Source organism: Enhydra lutris, unplaced genomic scaffold, assembly GCF_002288905.1.
Source record: "Enhydra lutris kenyoni isolate GAN:26980312 unplaced genomic scaffold, ASM228890v2 scaffoldscaffold16, whole genome shotgun sequence".
Classification (NCBI taxonomy): Eukaryota; Metazoa; Chordata; class Mammalia; order Carnivora; family Mustelidae; genus Enhydra; species Enhydra lutris.
The window spans coordinates 13178702-13195696 of NW_019154100.1; the positions used below are offsets into that span (position 1 = coordinate 13178702).

At 36.2% G+C, this 16995-nt stretch overlaps 1 protein-coding gene across 1 annotated transcript in view; it reads right to left on the reverse strand.

Annotated features, from left to right (window-relative positions):
- The window catches only part of LOC111147355 (thrombospondin type 1 domain containing 7A), a 442849-nt gene that overhangs the window by 149110 nt on the left and 276744 nt on the right, over positions 1–16995 (reverse strand). The window contains exons 5-6 of the mRNA XM_022503356.1: positions 5955–6110; positions 4486–4698 (exon numbers count right to left, since the gene is read on the reverse strand). Of these exons, the coding sequence (XP_022359064.1) occupies positions 4486–4698; positions 5955–6110 (369 nt within the window). The remainder of the gene's footprint in view (positions 1–4485; positions 4699–5954; positions 6111–16995) is intronic.

The window sequence follows — 16995 nt, forward strand, 5'->3', positions numbered from 1 at the left end:
CACCGAAACAATCCTTTTTTCATTTTAGTACACTGGTTCATAAACTTCATTGTACATCGCAACAATCTAGGGAGCTGCAAAAAAATGCACTTTCTGGGACTTGCCCGCACAGACTGCATTCATTGGGTCTGTAGAGAAGAAGACAGGAATCTGAGTTTATAGCATACTTAAGGAGATTCTGATACTGGGGGATCCAGAACACTCTTTGCAAGAATGGATTTAGCATCTCACAAGGTAAACTGAAAAAATATCCGTGTAAAATGAATACATACATAATGTATCTTATATCCATTTACATAAGACTTATAAATATCTAATATTATTGATGTAGTACTTCCATTTGTACATGAGGCATCTGTTGGCAGACGTTCTTAATAATCCAATAATTTTTAACCATGGTGGCATGATGCAATGGTGTGTTACAATCAAGTTTTGGGTGTATGGAAATTATTTGTTGTTAGTGACATTTCAAGTCAGCTGATTTTAACAAATCAGAGTGATTACAGGTTATCCATATAATAATGGCATTTTCATTTATTTAAACGTTGACATGACATGCTTTACCCAATGGAAGAGGAAGAAGTTGAGCCAGAACCACAGTGCTCCGTGAATAACATTATATACTTTGAGGGCCCTGGCTGGTCACTGCTATTTCTACTGTGCCTTTAGGAGCAATGTAATGATGAATTGTATTGATTCACTTCCACAGAAATATTTTATTTTGTTTTCATAAAAATCTGTCAGGTATGAATGTGAGTCACACATGTCAATGTCAGTGGTTACATGTTAACTTTTACTGATGTGGAAAAGAGTAAGAAATGTAGTATAGGAGTGGTAGGCATTTTGAAACTGCTGAAGTTCACTGCTTATAAAGTAATACCAATAGCAAAATACAAAACTGTGGCTTTGACATTCTCATATCTGAAATAGAGCACATAGTAATGTGATATGGGTGGCATCATTTTTTTTCAACAGAGGAGAGGGATATGTGCAAACAATATTTGGTTTATAGTCTCCTTAAGTAATCAATAAGACAATGGATTTTTCTCTTCCACTCTCAGCCTAAAAAGTCTTGCTTTGTTCTATCTCTAAACAACCAATTAGTTACTGTACCAACCAAGAGTCCTAAAAGTACTCTTGCCCCACCAAATTTATGCCTTTAAATAAAACACACAAATTTCACAAAAACAGAAATAGGGCAGCTTTTAGTTTTTCTTAAAAGTCCACAAAACTCTAGGATCGCTCCTCTTCCCAACCCCAATGTCACCATCAGACGTTTGGAATAATTCCTGTGTTTGTGCTCGGAGATTGGGAACTGCTTTTCTGACGATCCTTAAATTATGAGTGTATTTTTTCTACTGCACATCATGTATTTATCTCTTTTTGTGGAGTCTAATTGCTTTCTGAGTTCTCTTTGTCTCACATTTCTGTTTATACCCTCTGTCTGTCAGAGAATCTATGTAAAATTCCTCCTGAGTATTCTCAAAACCCTTCCCCAATCCTGCTTCTTGAAAGACAATTGGAAAAGTGAATAATAACCAGCAACAAATCCTAATGATCTCAGGAAGCCTGGGCAGAGGATATTTCAGGAAAAAAGAAAAGAGGCTTCAAATGCTTTGAGGTCGCTAACAAAGTTGTGAAATTTGTGAGGAACGTGGGAGGAAAAAAAAGCCTTTTTATTATTTGCTAACATTCACAGGCTCTAATTTTTTCATTTCCCTAGTTGAGCTTTAACTTAATTACAAAACAAAATCTATAGCTGCAGCCAGGCCTAGGGGTAGAGTCTGTACAACTAATCAACTTTAATTCCCTGGGTTCGATTTAATTACAAAACAACATTTGGTGCAGCTGCTAAACACTTACCAGGTGACCACATGATAAGACTGGAGTAGTATTTACAAGTCTCCAGCTTTTGCTCTGTTCTATTAGCACAATTAGGTTTCAGCATATACAAGTTTGAGCAGCCTTGAGAATTTATAATGATAAAGAACTGCCCTGATTTTATACAGCTCCGTACGTAGTTAAGCCAGTTAAAATACTGAGTTGTACCATAACAAATTCATGTCAGGAAGTAAAATTTAATGAGGAAAGACATGCCCTGATAAAGGACAGTAACAACAAATTGAATATCAATAGCATACTTCTTTTCCTTAATTCACTCTTTCTGGGAGACAGGCAAAGTGAAACCAGTTGAGGTATCCTGGGAGTTACCAATGCGTGTTTTAGGATATAAGGTACGTTATTTTTCAAAATAACAAGACATACGTAACTCCTTCCTCTGCCTGTATTTTCGTGTTTTAGTGTTCCATAAGATAATTTAGGGGGTGATTACTTGTGTCATGAAATATTTTTTAGCTGACAAAATAAAAATCAACTACGGATATTTTTAAGATAGCCAGTTCCTCTCGTGTATTTAAAATACACTGAATTTGTACAAACACCCAAGAAGATCATTGAAATAAGTGAGATCTCTGATTTTTCATTTAATAATATTTAGGCAGAAGTTCCATGCACAAGGAACTTTCTATCTTATTGGAGTTTTTTTTTGTCATCTTACTTTACTCACATACACCTTATACAATGTGTGGGATCCCCAGGTCTAGAGAAGGATAAGAAAAAATTTTGAATTTAGGAAAAAAATTAGTAAGAAGTATCAGTAAGGGAGATACCAGTGATGCTGAAATAAACATGACTCATTATTTTCAAAGCAACTCAGAAAGAAGAAAACACAGATTGCCATCTAATCTAAAGATTTGAAGTAGATGGATAAATGCAATTCTTTCGCTTCTTTTCCCCATTAGATGCAATCTCCTTCTTTTCTTTCCCTTTAGAGTAGAACTGGGTAAGAGCTAAAGAGAGGATGTATCACGGGTAATTATCTATAAAAAGCAGTAAATCTAGAAAAAAACCCAGAATACATAAAATTCATCCTAAAATATCTGGAGCAATAATCCCCTTTTCTGCCTTTCCACCTCAAGTGCTGGTCTGGATTTTACCCAATGCTGTCCTGCTTGATGATGTTGGTCCCTGGACAAAGACAACACTGTCCGTTTCAAAGTCGAAAGGCTAATTTCTCAGTACTAGCAGTGTCTGTCCATGTCTTACCCCAGAGAGTATCTTTCTCTACTGAACAGTGACTGAGTCACAGGAGGAAACAATTCTGCTTGCTGGAAGAAAATAGGATGGAAGGAATTATGATGGTTACCAGATGTTCCACTGCCCCTGAGGGGGCACCAGAATGTTTCTGCATATGCCGTAAACCGCATAAACTGTCAAATCATGGGACTCTGGGGCTTGGTGCTCAATGCTGCTCTGATGTGCAGAGTCACAGCATTAGAGAGTTGGAAGGACCCTTAGAGATGATCTTAGTCAAAGGTTTTAAACTATGTCGTGAGGAGCTCTAGGTTTCTTAAGTGTGACTCAGAGATTACTGAAGTGTAAGGAGATCTCCCCAAAATAGTAACAGCATTCATGGAAAGAATATAAAAAAAATCTTACATCAGAGTAATAAGAAGACAGTATATTTCAACAAATAAAAATCAGTTGTGAAAGTCTAAGGTAATTTTTTTTAAATTTTATTATTATTATTTTTTAAGGCAATTCTTATGGTTTAGGAAAGGATTCTTGTGGAAAATCACCATTGCAGTACCTCTAGGACATTCCTGGGTGGGGCTGGGGAGGTGTGGGGTGGGGATGGGGCAGGAGTCAGAGGTTGATTCAGGAACCTAGACCACAATAGGCCATGTGGCTTAGTTGTCTGGAAATTAAATTACATCCTAAGACACAATATCAGGGCAGAAAATAAAGGCATCTTGATTCAAGTCAACTAATTCTTGCAATCCTTCTTTATTTAAATATTTTGGCAAATTAAAAATGTCCACTTAGAAAATGTTACCTTTCCAGGCTAATTTTTTTTAAAGTAGGTTCCATGCCCATGGTGGAGCCTGACACAGGGTTTGAACTTACCACCCAGAAATCAAGACCTGAGCCGAGATCAAGAGTTGGATGTTCAACTAACTGAGCCACCCAGGTGCTCCTCCATGCTATTTTTAAATGGCAATTTAAAATTCATTGCCTTGATGAGGATTTAATTCTTATTCTATGTTAGCTGCTTTCAAATTAAAAAATACCGTGTGATTGTTCAAAGAACCTCCTCATTGCCACCATTGGAAAGAGAGAGAGAGAGAGAGATTGAGAGACTAAGAATTAGGGGGTAAGAAAAGAAAAAGAAACAAAGAAAAAAAAAGAAGGAAGAAAAGAAAAAAGGAAAGAAAGAGAAAAAGGGAAAGAGAGAAGGGAAGAACAGAGAGAGAGGGAAAGCAAAAAGGAAGAAGGAAGGAAAGAAGAAAGAAAGAAGCAGCTATTTCTCCATTTGTACAGGGAGCGCATTTTGATGAAGGGACAGGAGATTTTAACGTAAGTGAAGGCATAGCGCCAGGGTTAAAAGACATTCGCCAGCAGGGTAGAGGCACCTGCCCAACTCACCGTCACTGTTGATGCACACCACCTCCTGAACTTGAGTGCCTGGGCCACACTCTTTTCCATTGTCTGGTTCACAGTCTCCAAGCCTCACTGCTTTCCAGTCATAGCAGGATGGCTCTTCACAGGGAATGGCTTCCAGTAAGTGAGGACAGTTCCCAGTGCCCCCAGAGCCTCCAGTGGGCTCATTGGTGATACGCCGCTTCCTCAGTTTGAAACCTGAATTATTGGGGAAGGACATACTTATTGTTATTGCCCTGGGCTGAATATTTCCAAAGGCTGAATGAAAACTTGAGGGAAAGCTAGATGAGGGCAGAGGGTAAAATTCATATTTGCTTTAATCACTTGTATATCCCCAAACTCTAGATTATGTGAGCCCATTAATCATTTATTAAGTGAATAAATGAATGAACAGAATGGCCAAGGAGGGAAGGCAAGAAAAATCATATATCTCTTATCTCCTTCACAGGACTGGAGGGGGTAGAGAGGCAGAAGCAGAGCAGGAAAGACAGACAGATAGACAAAGACGCACACAGAAAATGATTTTAGTTGATTTGGAAAAGTCTGTAGTTATAAAATATTCAAAGAGACAATGAAATCTCAAGCTATTTAGAAATATTCATGACCAGAGAAAGTGCTATTACTTTGAATTTTTCAGCACTATCACATAATTAAATTTGAAAAGAAACCTCTGAGAAGTTGGATGGTCCCAGATAAAGTGTCTCTTTGAGCCTTAGTTGATTTTTGAAGCCCTGGAAATATGAACCAGTGATGATATAAAGCATCTGGGCTCTAATGAGGTCTCTTCAGAGTCGTGCTCTGTGCTTTAATAGCACCCACGTGTTGTCCTTCTGGACAGGGTGTACCAAAATTAATAAGTCTGTTTATTGCTATATGAACATATTAGAATCACTAGAAGACTATCTTTGAAAGAAAATGTTTTTCATTACTAGGTCCTGTGAAAACTACCCCATCATGCCACCACAAAGGAAACCACTACATTTCATCTACTCCTCTTAGATACATCATTTGCATCACAAGAGCAATAATTTTGGGTTCTTTTTTTTCCTTTCTTACCTTCAGAGTAATACGGTGTTTTTTTTTTTTTGTTTTTTTGAGGACTAGCTATGGATCAGGCACTGAATTGAGTGCTTTATGCTTATTATCTCATTGAATCTTTAGAGAAAACTTCAGTAGCAGATATCACATCCCTTTTACAGATAAGGGGACAAAGATTTAGATCATTAACTTCAGTTTTACTGTTCTGGTACCAACATCAGAATAGGTTTATTCATCTTTTGCATTCAATACTCTTTAGCCATTCTGGAAAATGCCACAGATGAATGAATAAGCACAAGTAACAGAGAGTAATAGTGGCCGCAAAAGTATTTGGCACACTGATGGTATTATTTAAAATAACTCATGTCTGACTCAACTGATGGGAGTTTTAAGCATGTCATGTTACTAGTACATACCTTTTTTGCCTTGCTGGTCATTACAGTTTTCGTAAGTACAAGGTCCCCAAGCCGACCAAGGTGACACCTCACATTCAACAGGACAGGGAATGTGGCACAGTTGTGTAGTATTAGGGACGGGGCCAGTGCATGAGTTCAAGTCCACCGGTTTTGAGGCTGTTTAGAGAAAAATACAGAGATCCCTTAAGAATTAAACAAACTGCTATGGTCAACAATATGATTTTTCTGTGTGTACAGAGAAGGACAAGTGCCACCAAGATATTATTCCACGGCTTCTTAGTTACATCCTAGAAAAGAAGGAGAGGGAGTGGGGGAAAAGCAGAATAGTGTAGTTCAAGGAAACGGGACTAGAAATCTCAGAGACTGTTTGATCAGCAGCTTTATCACTTATTAGCCTGGTGATTTAATAATGCCGAGATTAACTTTCCTAAATGGTAAAACAATCCTTAAGGTTAATTTTATCTCTACAATTCTATATTTGGATTCTAAATAAATGGAATCTGCTTCAGAGGATTGAACGCAGTGGGAAAGGGCCTACAGCTATAATATATATGGAAAAAGTCTCTACTGGGTGGCTTCTGGTGGAGTAGTCTCCCTTTTCTTTTGGGTCACAAAAGGGCAAGCAGTAGATATAATGAAGAGCTCATGCCACCAATGGTGCATCTCTCTCTATCCCAGCTACATGACTCACCAGATACTTTCTAGAACTTTTACAGAATATATTATCTGCATATGTGATCCAAATCTCAGAACTGCTAAGGTGACTAATTTAGAATTGTCCACATTTCTTCATATGTTGACCAATGAACTGTGAATAAATATTGCTTGCCCTTGCTTCCCTTCTATTTTGATGCCTGAAGTTCAGCTATTTTGTGTGGAACCCACATTTGACACTTAATGTCAAATGCATCCATTGTTCTGGCTAAAAATGACTAAGAGAGCTATTTGAAGCTATATGGAAAGAAGAAAATCAAGCTTAGCAGTATATTACATAATATAAAGCTATAGTTGCTTTTGTTTTAAAGATTTTAAGAAGTAAATGTCTTTGCCACTTCCTTTAACAAAAGCTAGCTGCTGTTTTCGTCTGGTAATTTGGAATGCTCACCCTTGTACATAAAAGACTGAAATAATAGAGGTCTTAGAGAATTCTCATTCTCTTTATGTGAAGAACTATCAAATTCCAATCACATGGGTTACACTTAGAAGCTCATAGAGAAATTAAGACATTTTATGCTAAATGATCCTAACTTTTATATAAATGTACTCAATATATTTGCTTATAGTTTAAACTCTAAGGCAAACTGTAGGGATCGTGCATCTCTCAATTTTCTGCATGCACACACAAACATAAGTGCTACCTGAAGGCTATTACCTTAACCCCTCTTCCTAAAATAGTTTTTCATTTCTGAAAAATATTCTACAGATTTTTTTTTTCTTTTTCTCCTAGGAGTATATGACTTAATCTCTTTCCTCTCCCTCCCACCCCCTAGTTTGCTTAGCATGGCGCACTACGAGCATTCTCACTTAAGTTTACTGGAATTGTTGCTATTGTGCATCGTAATATCAGCCATAGCCAAAAATGATTAATTTTGTTGCTTTCAACAGCGAAAGTATTTGGCACACTAATGACAGAAAATTCAGAAATAAATGCTTCACCTCTTTAAATATAAAAAAAATGATGTCAATGATATATATTTCACATAAAATGAAAACAATTTTTAATATCCTTATAGGCTTACAAGTCTTGTGGTGATCAATTTATATGTCAACTTGTCCGGCTAAGGGACGCCCACAAAGCTGCTAAAATGTTTCTAGGTGTGTCTGTGAGGATGTTTCTGAAAAAGACTAGCATTTGAATCAGCAGATTGAGTAAAGAAGACAGCCTTCACCAATGGGAGTGGGGGGAAACACTATCCAATCCATTGAGAACCCAGGTAAAGATAAAAGGTGAGTGAAGGGTAAAATCTCTCTCTATTTCTGAGCTGTGGAATCCATCTTCCCCTGCTCTTGGACATTAGAGTTCCTGGTTCTGGGAAACTAGGAATTACACCAGTGACCCCATTTCCATAATTCTGCAAGCCAATTCCTATAATAATTCTCTTCTTATATATCTAATCATATATCCTAATGGTCTGTTTCTCTGGAGAACCTTTACTAATGTAGGGCTACATATGTAGAAAATCTCCTATAACTGCAAATTAACAAATGTAATTTCTTCACTGGTGGAGTCTTTTACACTATCATTTAAATTAACAATTGTATGTTTTATTACCTGAAAAGTCTCCATTTTTTTTCTTTCAATAGATTAAAATTAACTTAAAATTTAGTGTTGTTACGTTGTTTTGGAAATTACAGTTACTGCAAAGAGAAGTCTACTTCTTACAAAGTCTGTCTTGACCATGCAATTGTGAGGAATCTATGAGGTTGAAAATGTTAGGATGGAAACAGGTTTTATCAAGGAAACAGGTTAAAACATTCTAATACCTGGTCATTTTTTTTAAAAAATAAGCTTTTAGCTTTTGGTATATTTTGAATGAATCAAGTAGAATAACCAGTCAAAAGAATCTTCTTGAGCTATCAAAAGAGAAATGTGATGAATAAAGTCTTGAGAAAATACTACCTGAAGCAAAATACTCTTCAGATCTTCTGCTAAGCTAACCAAGTCAATAGTGAGATAATAGTTATTGAAAAATAACCTCAACTTTATAGATGTCTTTATAAAAATACATATTTGAATATATATATTTGTTGTGTATGATCTATTCCTTTGGTGATTTTCATTTTAGTTTTGTTGTTGTTTGTAAATACAGTACATATATCCTGAGGTAAATCACAGATACTAGCTGAGCTCCTCAAAAACCCTAAGTCAATTCTATTTTTGCCCATGAATTATTTGGAATCACTGTTGATTCAATAAATGAAATAAAGGACAGTTCAAGGAAAATTTACTGGATTCTAGTTTAATCTGTGAGACAGAATTCCTGTACTACTGTATTACAGAATGCAGTGTTTACTGCTGATCCCATATTCTCAAATGTTGAGATTTGAAATTCTTAGAATGGTCCAGTCATTACTTTTATATAATTTTATTACTTGAGAAATTATTCACCCAGTACAAGTTTCACAGAACTTCTATTAAATTTTTTTAAAGTCTTATTGTTGATCTCTTAAAAATAAAGGGCACATTTTATTGTTTACATATGATTTAAATGGTATAAATTATTTGTGCATTGCATTCTTCATGAGGCCATAGAAGAATGTCCAAACTTTTCTGAACTTAATGAAACAAACAAAAAATGAGACTGGTACATTTTTGTAGGTTTGAAATATTTTTGTATTTTTATGTTTACAGCATTACAATGGGAAAAAAAAGTATAGAAAGTAAACTTCAGATATTTGTTTCCAGCAATGTGCCCAGTGAGATATTTTGAATACATACCCTTGAGAATAGCAAATATAGGATTTTTAAAATTTAATGTTTTATTCTGAGATAATTATAGATTCTCATGACATTGTAACTTCACAGAGATCCTATGTATCCTCTACCCAGCTTCCCCCAATGGTCAGGTCTTGCAAACCTGTAGTATAATGTCACAACCAGAATACTAACACTGAAACAACCAGGGTACAGTATTGGGTTGAATAGTGTCTCCCTATGCCTCCCTTCCCCACTCAAATTCAGTCTACTAGAATTTTACAATATGACCCGATTTGGATATAAGGTCAATGCAAATGTATTTATTTATTTATTATTATTTTTAAAATTTTTTTAAAAGATTTTATTTATTTATTTGACAGACAGAGATCACAAGTAAGCAGAGGGGCAGGCAGAGAGAGAGGAAGGGAAGCAGGCTCCCTGCCGAGCAGAAAGCGCGATGTGATGCGGGGCTAGATCCCAGAATTCTAGGATCATGACATGAACTGAAGGCAGAAGCTTAAACCCACTGAGCCACCCGGGCGCCCCATTGCAAATGTATTTAGCTGGTGGGGTCCCACTGGATTAGAATGAGCTTTAAATCCAGTGACTGATGTCCTTATAAGGCGGCCATGGGAAGACATACAGAGAAGAAAGCCATGGAGCCACTTGGTTACTAATCTTAGGGAAAGAATAGCTCAAGCTTGCACTACTCAGTATAATGATAGCTATATGTTTTTGTAGATGCTTTTTATCAAATTGAGGATGTTTCTAAGGGTTTTTATTATCAATGGGTGTTGAATTTTGTCAAATGCTTTTTCTCCATTGACTAATATTATCATGTGATTTTTTTTTTTTTAGCCTATAAAAATGGTGAATTTTTGTTGTAATGTCTTTGTCCCCTCTTCTCCTATTTTCTGGATAAAACTAATCCATTTCAGATTGAGCAAATTACGATAGGTTGTGTTTTTCCACTTTGATTTTTCGATTCCTTCCATTTAGCTACATTGTCAAATTTATGTGTATAAAGTTGTGGTGTCCCCTTGTTATTCTTTTGCTGGCTGTAAGGTCTACATGACATCCCCTGTTAAAATGACATTCCCTAATGTTGGTGATTTGTGTCTTTTCTCTTTTAACTTTATCAGCCTTGCTAGAAGCTTCAATTTTAACGGTCTGTTCAAAGAATCAGCTCTTTGTTTCACTGATTTTCTCTATTGTTTTTCTGTTTTCAATTTCATTGATTTCTGTCTGTTCTTACTTTTATTATTTCCTTCCTTCTGCTGGCTGTCATCTTCTTTTGCTCTCTTTTTCCATGGTTCTTGAACTGAGAGCTCAGATTATATTGATTTCTGTCTTATCATCTTTTTTAATGTAAGCATTTAGTGTTACGAATTTCCATCTCAGCACTGCTTTGGTTATGTTACACAGATTTTGATATATTTCCATTTTCATTCAGTTCAAAGTATTTTGATTTTCCTTGAGAATTCCTTTTTCATGCATGGATTATTTAAAAGTGTGTCCTCTATTTTCTAAGTGTTTGAAGATTTGAAGAAATGTTATCGTTCAGTGACAGAATTCTAATTTAATTCCAATTGTGCTCAGAGAACACACTCTGTATGATTTAAATTCTTTTAAATTTGTTAAGGTTTGTTTTATGAATCAGAATATGGTCTATCTTAGTATATGTTCTACAGATACCTGAAAAGAAGATGTATTCTATTCTTGTTGGATAGACTGCTCTACAAATGCCTACTGGATTCTGTTCAATGAGATGGTGTTCATTTCTTCTAAATCCTTGTTCATTTTCTGCCTAGTTGTTTTATTAAGTGTTGGGAGTAGAATGTAGTCATCTCTGACTTTAATTGTGAATTTTTGTATTTCTCCTTTTAGTTCTATCAGTTTCTGTTCACATATTTTATAGTATATTGTTTAGGATATACAAATTTAGGATTTGTCTTCTTGGTGGGAGACAAATTATTATTATATAATGTCTTTCTCAGTTTCTATAATTTTTTTGCTTTGATATCTAATTTACCTGATTTTAATACAACTACTCCTGCTTTTCTCTGGATAATATTTTCATGATACCTCGACTTCCATTTTTTATTTTCAACCTAGGTATATTGTTAGTTATAGCTGAGGTGAGTTTCTTGCAGAACATGCATAGTTGGGTCATATTTTATAACACACTTACCAATTTGTGTCTTTTTTCTCCTTAGGAGTTTAGGTTTTATTCTAGATACAAAATAGATTTCAATCCTAATATTGCATTAGAAGCAATTTATAACATTGCCTGAGTAGGCATTTGTTAGGGCTTTTTATTTTATTTTTATTTTTATGTTTTTTGTTAGGGCTTTTAAAAAATATCTCCACCTGCCAGTGTTTCTGGGTTGCTGGCTTCTTTCACACCAAATCTGAGATACAGGAGGCAGAAAGCAACCAAGGGAACTTATGGCCTTGTTGTTTCTTGGGTCTTAAGAGCTCTAGCCTGTCTTCCTTCTCTCCAACTTTCAGAGTCGTCTTATGGTTTGTTTGCTAGGAATTATCAGGATACACATATTATTTTTTTTTTTAAGATTTTGTTTATTTATTTGTCAGAGAGAGAGAGAGAGCAAGCACAGGCAGACAGAGTGGCAGGCAGAGGCAGAGGGAGAAGCAGGCTCCCTGCCGAGCAAGGAGCCCGATGCGGGACTCGATCCCAGGACGCTGGGATCATGACCTGAGCTGAAGGCAGCTGCTTAACCAACTGAGCCACCCAGGCGTCCCAGGATACACATATTATTAATTTAGCAAAAGCATTAGGAAAAATGGCATTTCTTCTATCTTCCTGGAAGCAGAAGCCTATATGTTATTTTAAAAATAAAGCATTCCAATTTTACAACTGGAATTACAAGAAAGGAAAATCCTCAAAAGAGTCTCCAAATACACAGCATGCACTCGATATGGCATTAGAGTCCTAACGCTGTCCTCTTCTTTGGGGGCATTACTGATCCCAGGTCACGTAACTTCCAGTTTAATGGCCTGGTGGGAGACCTAGAATTGCTTATCTAGAGTTCTTTAATATCAGGGACAAAGGCAGGCATTTTAAGACAGAAATGAAAATTTATCTATAGAAGACCGTCACTATTAAGGAAATTTCCAAAGAGCTTATTTCTCCTAAAAAGGAATGTGAACACAGAAGCAGGGTCTAAGATGCCAGATGGAATGGCAAAGAAAACATTCCATGTGAGTAAAAATAAATGTTGAATGTAAAAGCATAATTATAATGATTAAATAGGGGAGTGTGGTAGGTAGAATAATGGTCCTCCAAAGACTCCATGCCTTAATCTTTGGAATTTGTAAATATATTATTTTAAGATTTTACTTATTTAAGTCAATCAGAGAAAGACAACTATTATATGATCTCCCTGATATGAGGAAGTGGAGATGCAACGTAGGGGGTTTGGGGGGGTCGGAAAAGAATTAATGAAACAAGATGGGATCGGGAGGGAGACAAACCATAAGAGACTCTTAATCTCACAAAACAAACTGAGGGTTGCTGGGGGGGAGGGGGATAGGGAGAGGGTGGTGGGGTTATGGACGTTGGGGAGGCTATGTGCTATGGTGAGTACTGTGAAGTGTGTAAACCTGACGATTCACAGACCTGTACCCCTGAGGCTAATAATACATTATATGTTTATAAAAAAATTTAAAAATGTAAAAAAAAGAAAAAAAAAGATTTTACTTATTTATCTGAGAGAGAGAGAGAGAGAGACAGCAAGAGATAGTGAGAGAGAACACAAACAGGTGGGAAAGGAAAGCAGGCTCCCCACTGAGCAGGGAGCCCAACATGGAGGCTTGATCCCAGAACCCTGTGATCATGACCTGAGCTGAAGGCAGACACTTAACCTACTGAGCAACCCAGGTGCCCCGTGCATATACCTTAATGGAAAAAAGGATGTGATTCAGGTTTCAAACCCTGAGATGCAGAAATCATTCTGAATTATTCAGGCGGGCCTAATATAGCCACATGAGTCCTTAAAAGCAGAGACCCTTTCTCAGATGGTCATATAAATAAGATGGAAGGAAGAGAAGACCCAAAGCAAAAAGATGCCTGATTCACCACTGATAACTCTGAAGAAAGTGGGGGGAGGCAAGGAATATGGGTGTCCTGTAGAAGCTAAGAACCACTCCTAGATAGACAACCAGCAAGGAAATGGAAATCTTGGTACTCCAGTTGCAAGGAACTGAATTCTGCCAACAACCTGAAATGAAAAAGGAAACAAGTCTTCCCCTAGAGCCTCCAGAAAGGATTGCAGCTCCACTAAGCCCTTAATTTTAGCCTGGAGAGACCCACGTCAGAGTTGTGATTTACAGAACTATAAGATAAGGTGTTAAGTTTGTGGTCATTTGTTATGGTAGCAACAGAAAGCTAATACAGAGAGTTAGTTATGAATCACAAAATAGAACTAAAATATAAGACTACATAATATGAAGGTTGACTAAGGGTAATCAGAGGTGACCTAAAGTCCTTAGGAAAATAAATGTGTTAATTATAGATTGTATTCTCGAGTCTTTACCTTCATATTTTAAAGTAATCTCTTTATATAAATAGGAGAGGGATGTATAACTTCTGAACCGAGGGAAGCAATGCAATAATATTAGGTGTGGTAATAAATTCACATGGAGTCAAGAAAGGAAAAACAAAACAAAACACAGAAAAGGTGGAACCAGGAGAATAAAATAAGATGGAAGAAATGACTACAAAAGACTAAACTTTTAACCAGTAAAAGCCAAAGACTACCAGACTGAATAAAAAAATAAAATCTGAAATAACATTTTATAACCACTAGTTTGTCAAAAATTCAAAAGTTTGATAATACCAAATGCTGGAGGAGATGTAAAGCAGCTAGAACAGTTAAACATTACTGGAAAAACTCTATGTTGTTTTAGCCATTCTGGAAAATAACTTGGAATTTTTTTTTTTAAGATTTTATTTATTTATTTGACAGACAGAGATCACAAGTAGGCTGAGAGGCAGGCAGAGAGAGAGAGGTGGGAGCAGGCTCCCCACTGAGCAGAGAGCCCGATGCGGGGCTCGATTCCAGGACCCTGGGATCATGACCTGAGCCGAAGGCAGAGGCTTTAACCCACTGAGCCACCCAGGCGCCCCAATAACTTGGAATTTTTAACTATGGTTGAAGATATGAACACTATTAGGTATATACCTTGGAAAAACTATCAGCCATTTACCCCAGTAGATATTGATAGGAATTATCATTGAAGGATTGTTTGTAATTGTAAACATCCAGAAACAACTCAGATGTCCAACAAAAAGGGAAGGAATACTAAATTATGCTTGTGCATACTATATAATGATACAGAGAGGTGGAAATAAATGAACTAGAGCACAATTATCAATATGATTCAGCATACAAATATATCAAAAGAATGAAGAATGCAAGTTCAAGAAGAATATATACTCAATGACACCATCCGTATATAGTTATACACAACAAGCAACAGTGTCATGGTTTGGGACAAACACCTAAGTCTGGGAAAGAGGAGAGTGTCCACTATTGTCTGAGAATTGGCTCGACACTTTCAACTAGGTCTTTATTGTTTCAGGAGCTGGTCTGGCACTCAGAGCTACGCTGTGGTGCTCTCCTGTTGGACATAAACAATTTCCTAGAGCCTCACATAAGATAAGATCATTCTAGACTACGATGGAGTAAGACAAAAAATAAGACTACTTTATTTGTCTAAGTAAAAACAAGGATGCTGCAAGAACCATAAAAAATATCATGCATCTCCCTCTCCGAGCTAATATGAGTGAGTTCTGTTTTCTTTTCTTTTTTTTTTTTAATCAATTATAGCTTTAGCCTCCCTCCAGACCTTCCTCCTTCCAAATAATGTTTATCAAGATACTCCAGCATAGGATTATCCTTGCTTCCTTACAGTATTCAATCCAGAACAAAGTCCACTTATTTAAATTCTCCTAAAAAATACTTCACGGAAACCTAAATCCTGTAAGTGCTTTCTGACACTCTTGCTGAGATGCCCATGGCCACCCACGGTATGGGTTCTCCCTTGCTCAATGAGTAATAAATCCAACTTGTTCAAAATCAGGTGTGTTTCTGGTGGTCTTTGGTTAAAGAGCATAGGTATGTCAATATATAAAGAAAAGCAAAGAATATTAAATATAAAATTAGAATAGGAGTTCCGCTTGTGGATAGAGTGGGATGTATTCATTTAATAACAAATGCTTATTGATATTTACTATATGCCAAGCAATGTTACAGTATTCCAAGTACTTAACAAATACTAATTTATTTAATTCTCACAAAACCCCATGGTGGTAGGGATTTCAGTTATCCCCATTTGGAGATAAGGAATAATTATTCCCCAAATGGGGAAACTACATAAGGAAACTACGTAAGTAACTTCCCCTAAGTCACTAAGTAAGAAAACTATAGCTTTTGGATTTATACCTAGGCGATTTGCCTCCTTCAGGGTGTATTTCTAACTACTACTTGCTGTGATCTTGGAAAGACACATGAGGGAGTTTCAATAATATGTAATAAACCTATATAAATACAGACACACACACATGCAAATACATTTGAAATAGGTCATAACAAATTAAAAATATAGTTAATGGAGATTATTAGTATGGTGTGTGTCATTTTAATGTAATAATGTAATGAGGCTGTCAAAGTAATACAACTTCAACCCTGGTAGTCTATCAGTGAAAATTATTCTGACTTGTGTATGTCATGTGGGAATGAAAACTAAATTTCTATCAAGAACATCCTGTCCAATGAAATTACTATTAAAAGGAAAGGTTTTGTAGTTATGCTGATAATAACAAGAAAAAATACTTCTATTGAATTTACCAAAGTTAACTTAATTAATTCTCACAGCTATCTCATGACAAAGCTACAATCGTAATCCCAAATTTGGAGATAAGGAAACTGAGGAACAGAAAGACTAAGTAACCTGCCTAAGATCACACAGCTAATTAATGGCAGCTGGCATTAGATTTCAGAGACCATGCTCTTAGCCACTTTGCTGTCCAACATTTTGATGATTAGCAGACGCCATGTTCTTCCCCCATTTCTTACTTCAATTCCCAGAAGTCTATAATATGAAGGGTGGTTTGACTAAAACACATAATAAGTTCTTCAAATAGCCTATTTGGTTATTATTGTGAGGGGTGACAGAAGGAAGTGGGAATATTCATACGGAAAATGAATCCTCAGTATTTTAATAAGAAACAGTTTAGATTATCATCCATTTTTAACACTGAATTTTAAGAATTAAATAATTTTTGTTCTAATGTCAAAAAATATGCCACACATGTATTTTTAACTGTTTCTCACCATGGAAATGTACATTTGGATTCTCAAAATACTTTAAATCAGAGATCCTCATGCTCAGTCTAATTTTACAGACCTATTTGTAAAATAATATGCCTTTTCTGTAGTCATTCAAAAGACATATTAGGGTTCAAAGGTTGAAAAAAATGCAATAGTTGAATAATTCATTCATCCATTTAGCAAAACAGCTGAGCATTTCAGGCATTCAAAAACCTCCTGATGTTGCATTTATTGTCCATTGTCTTCCCTGAAAACCCAACTTTTTCTT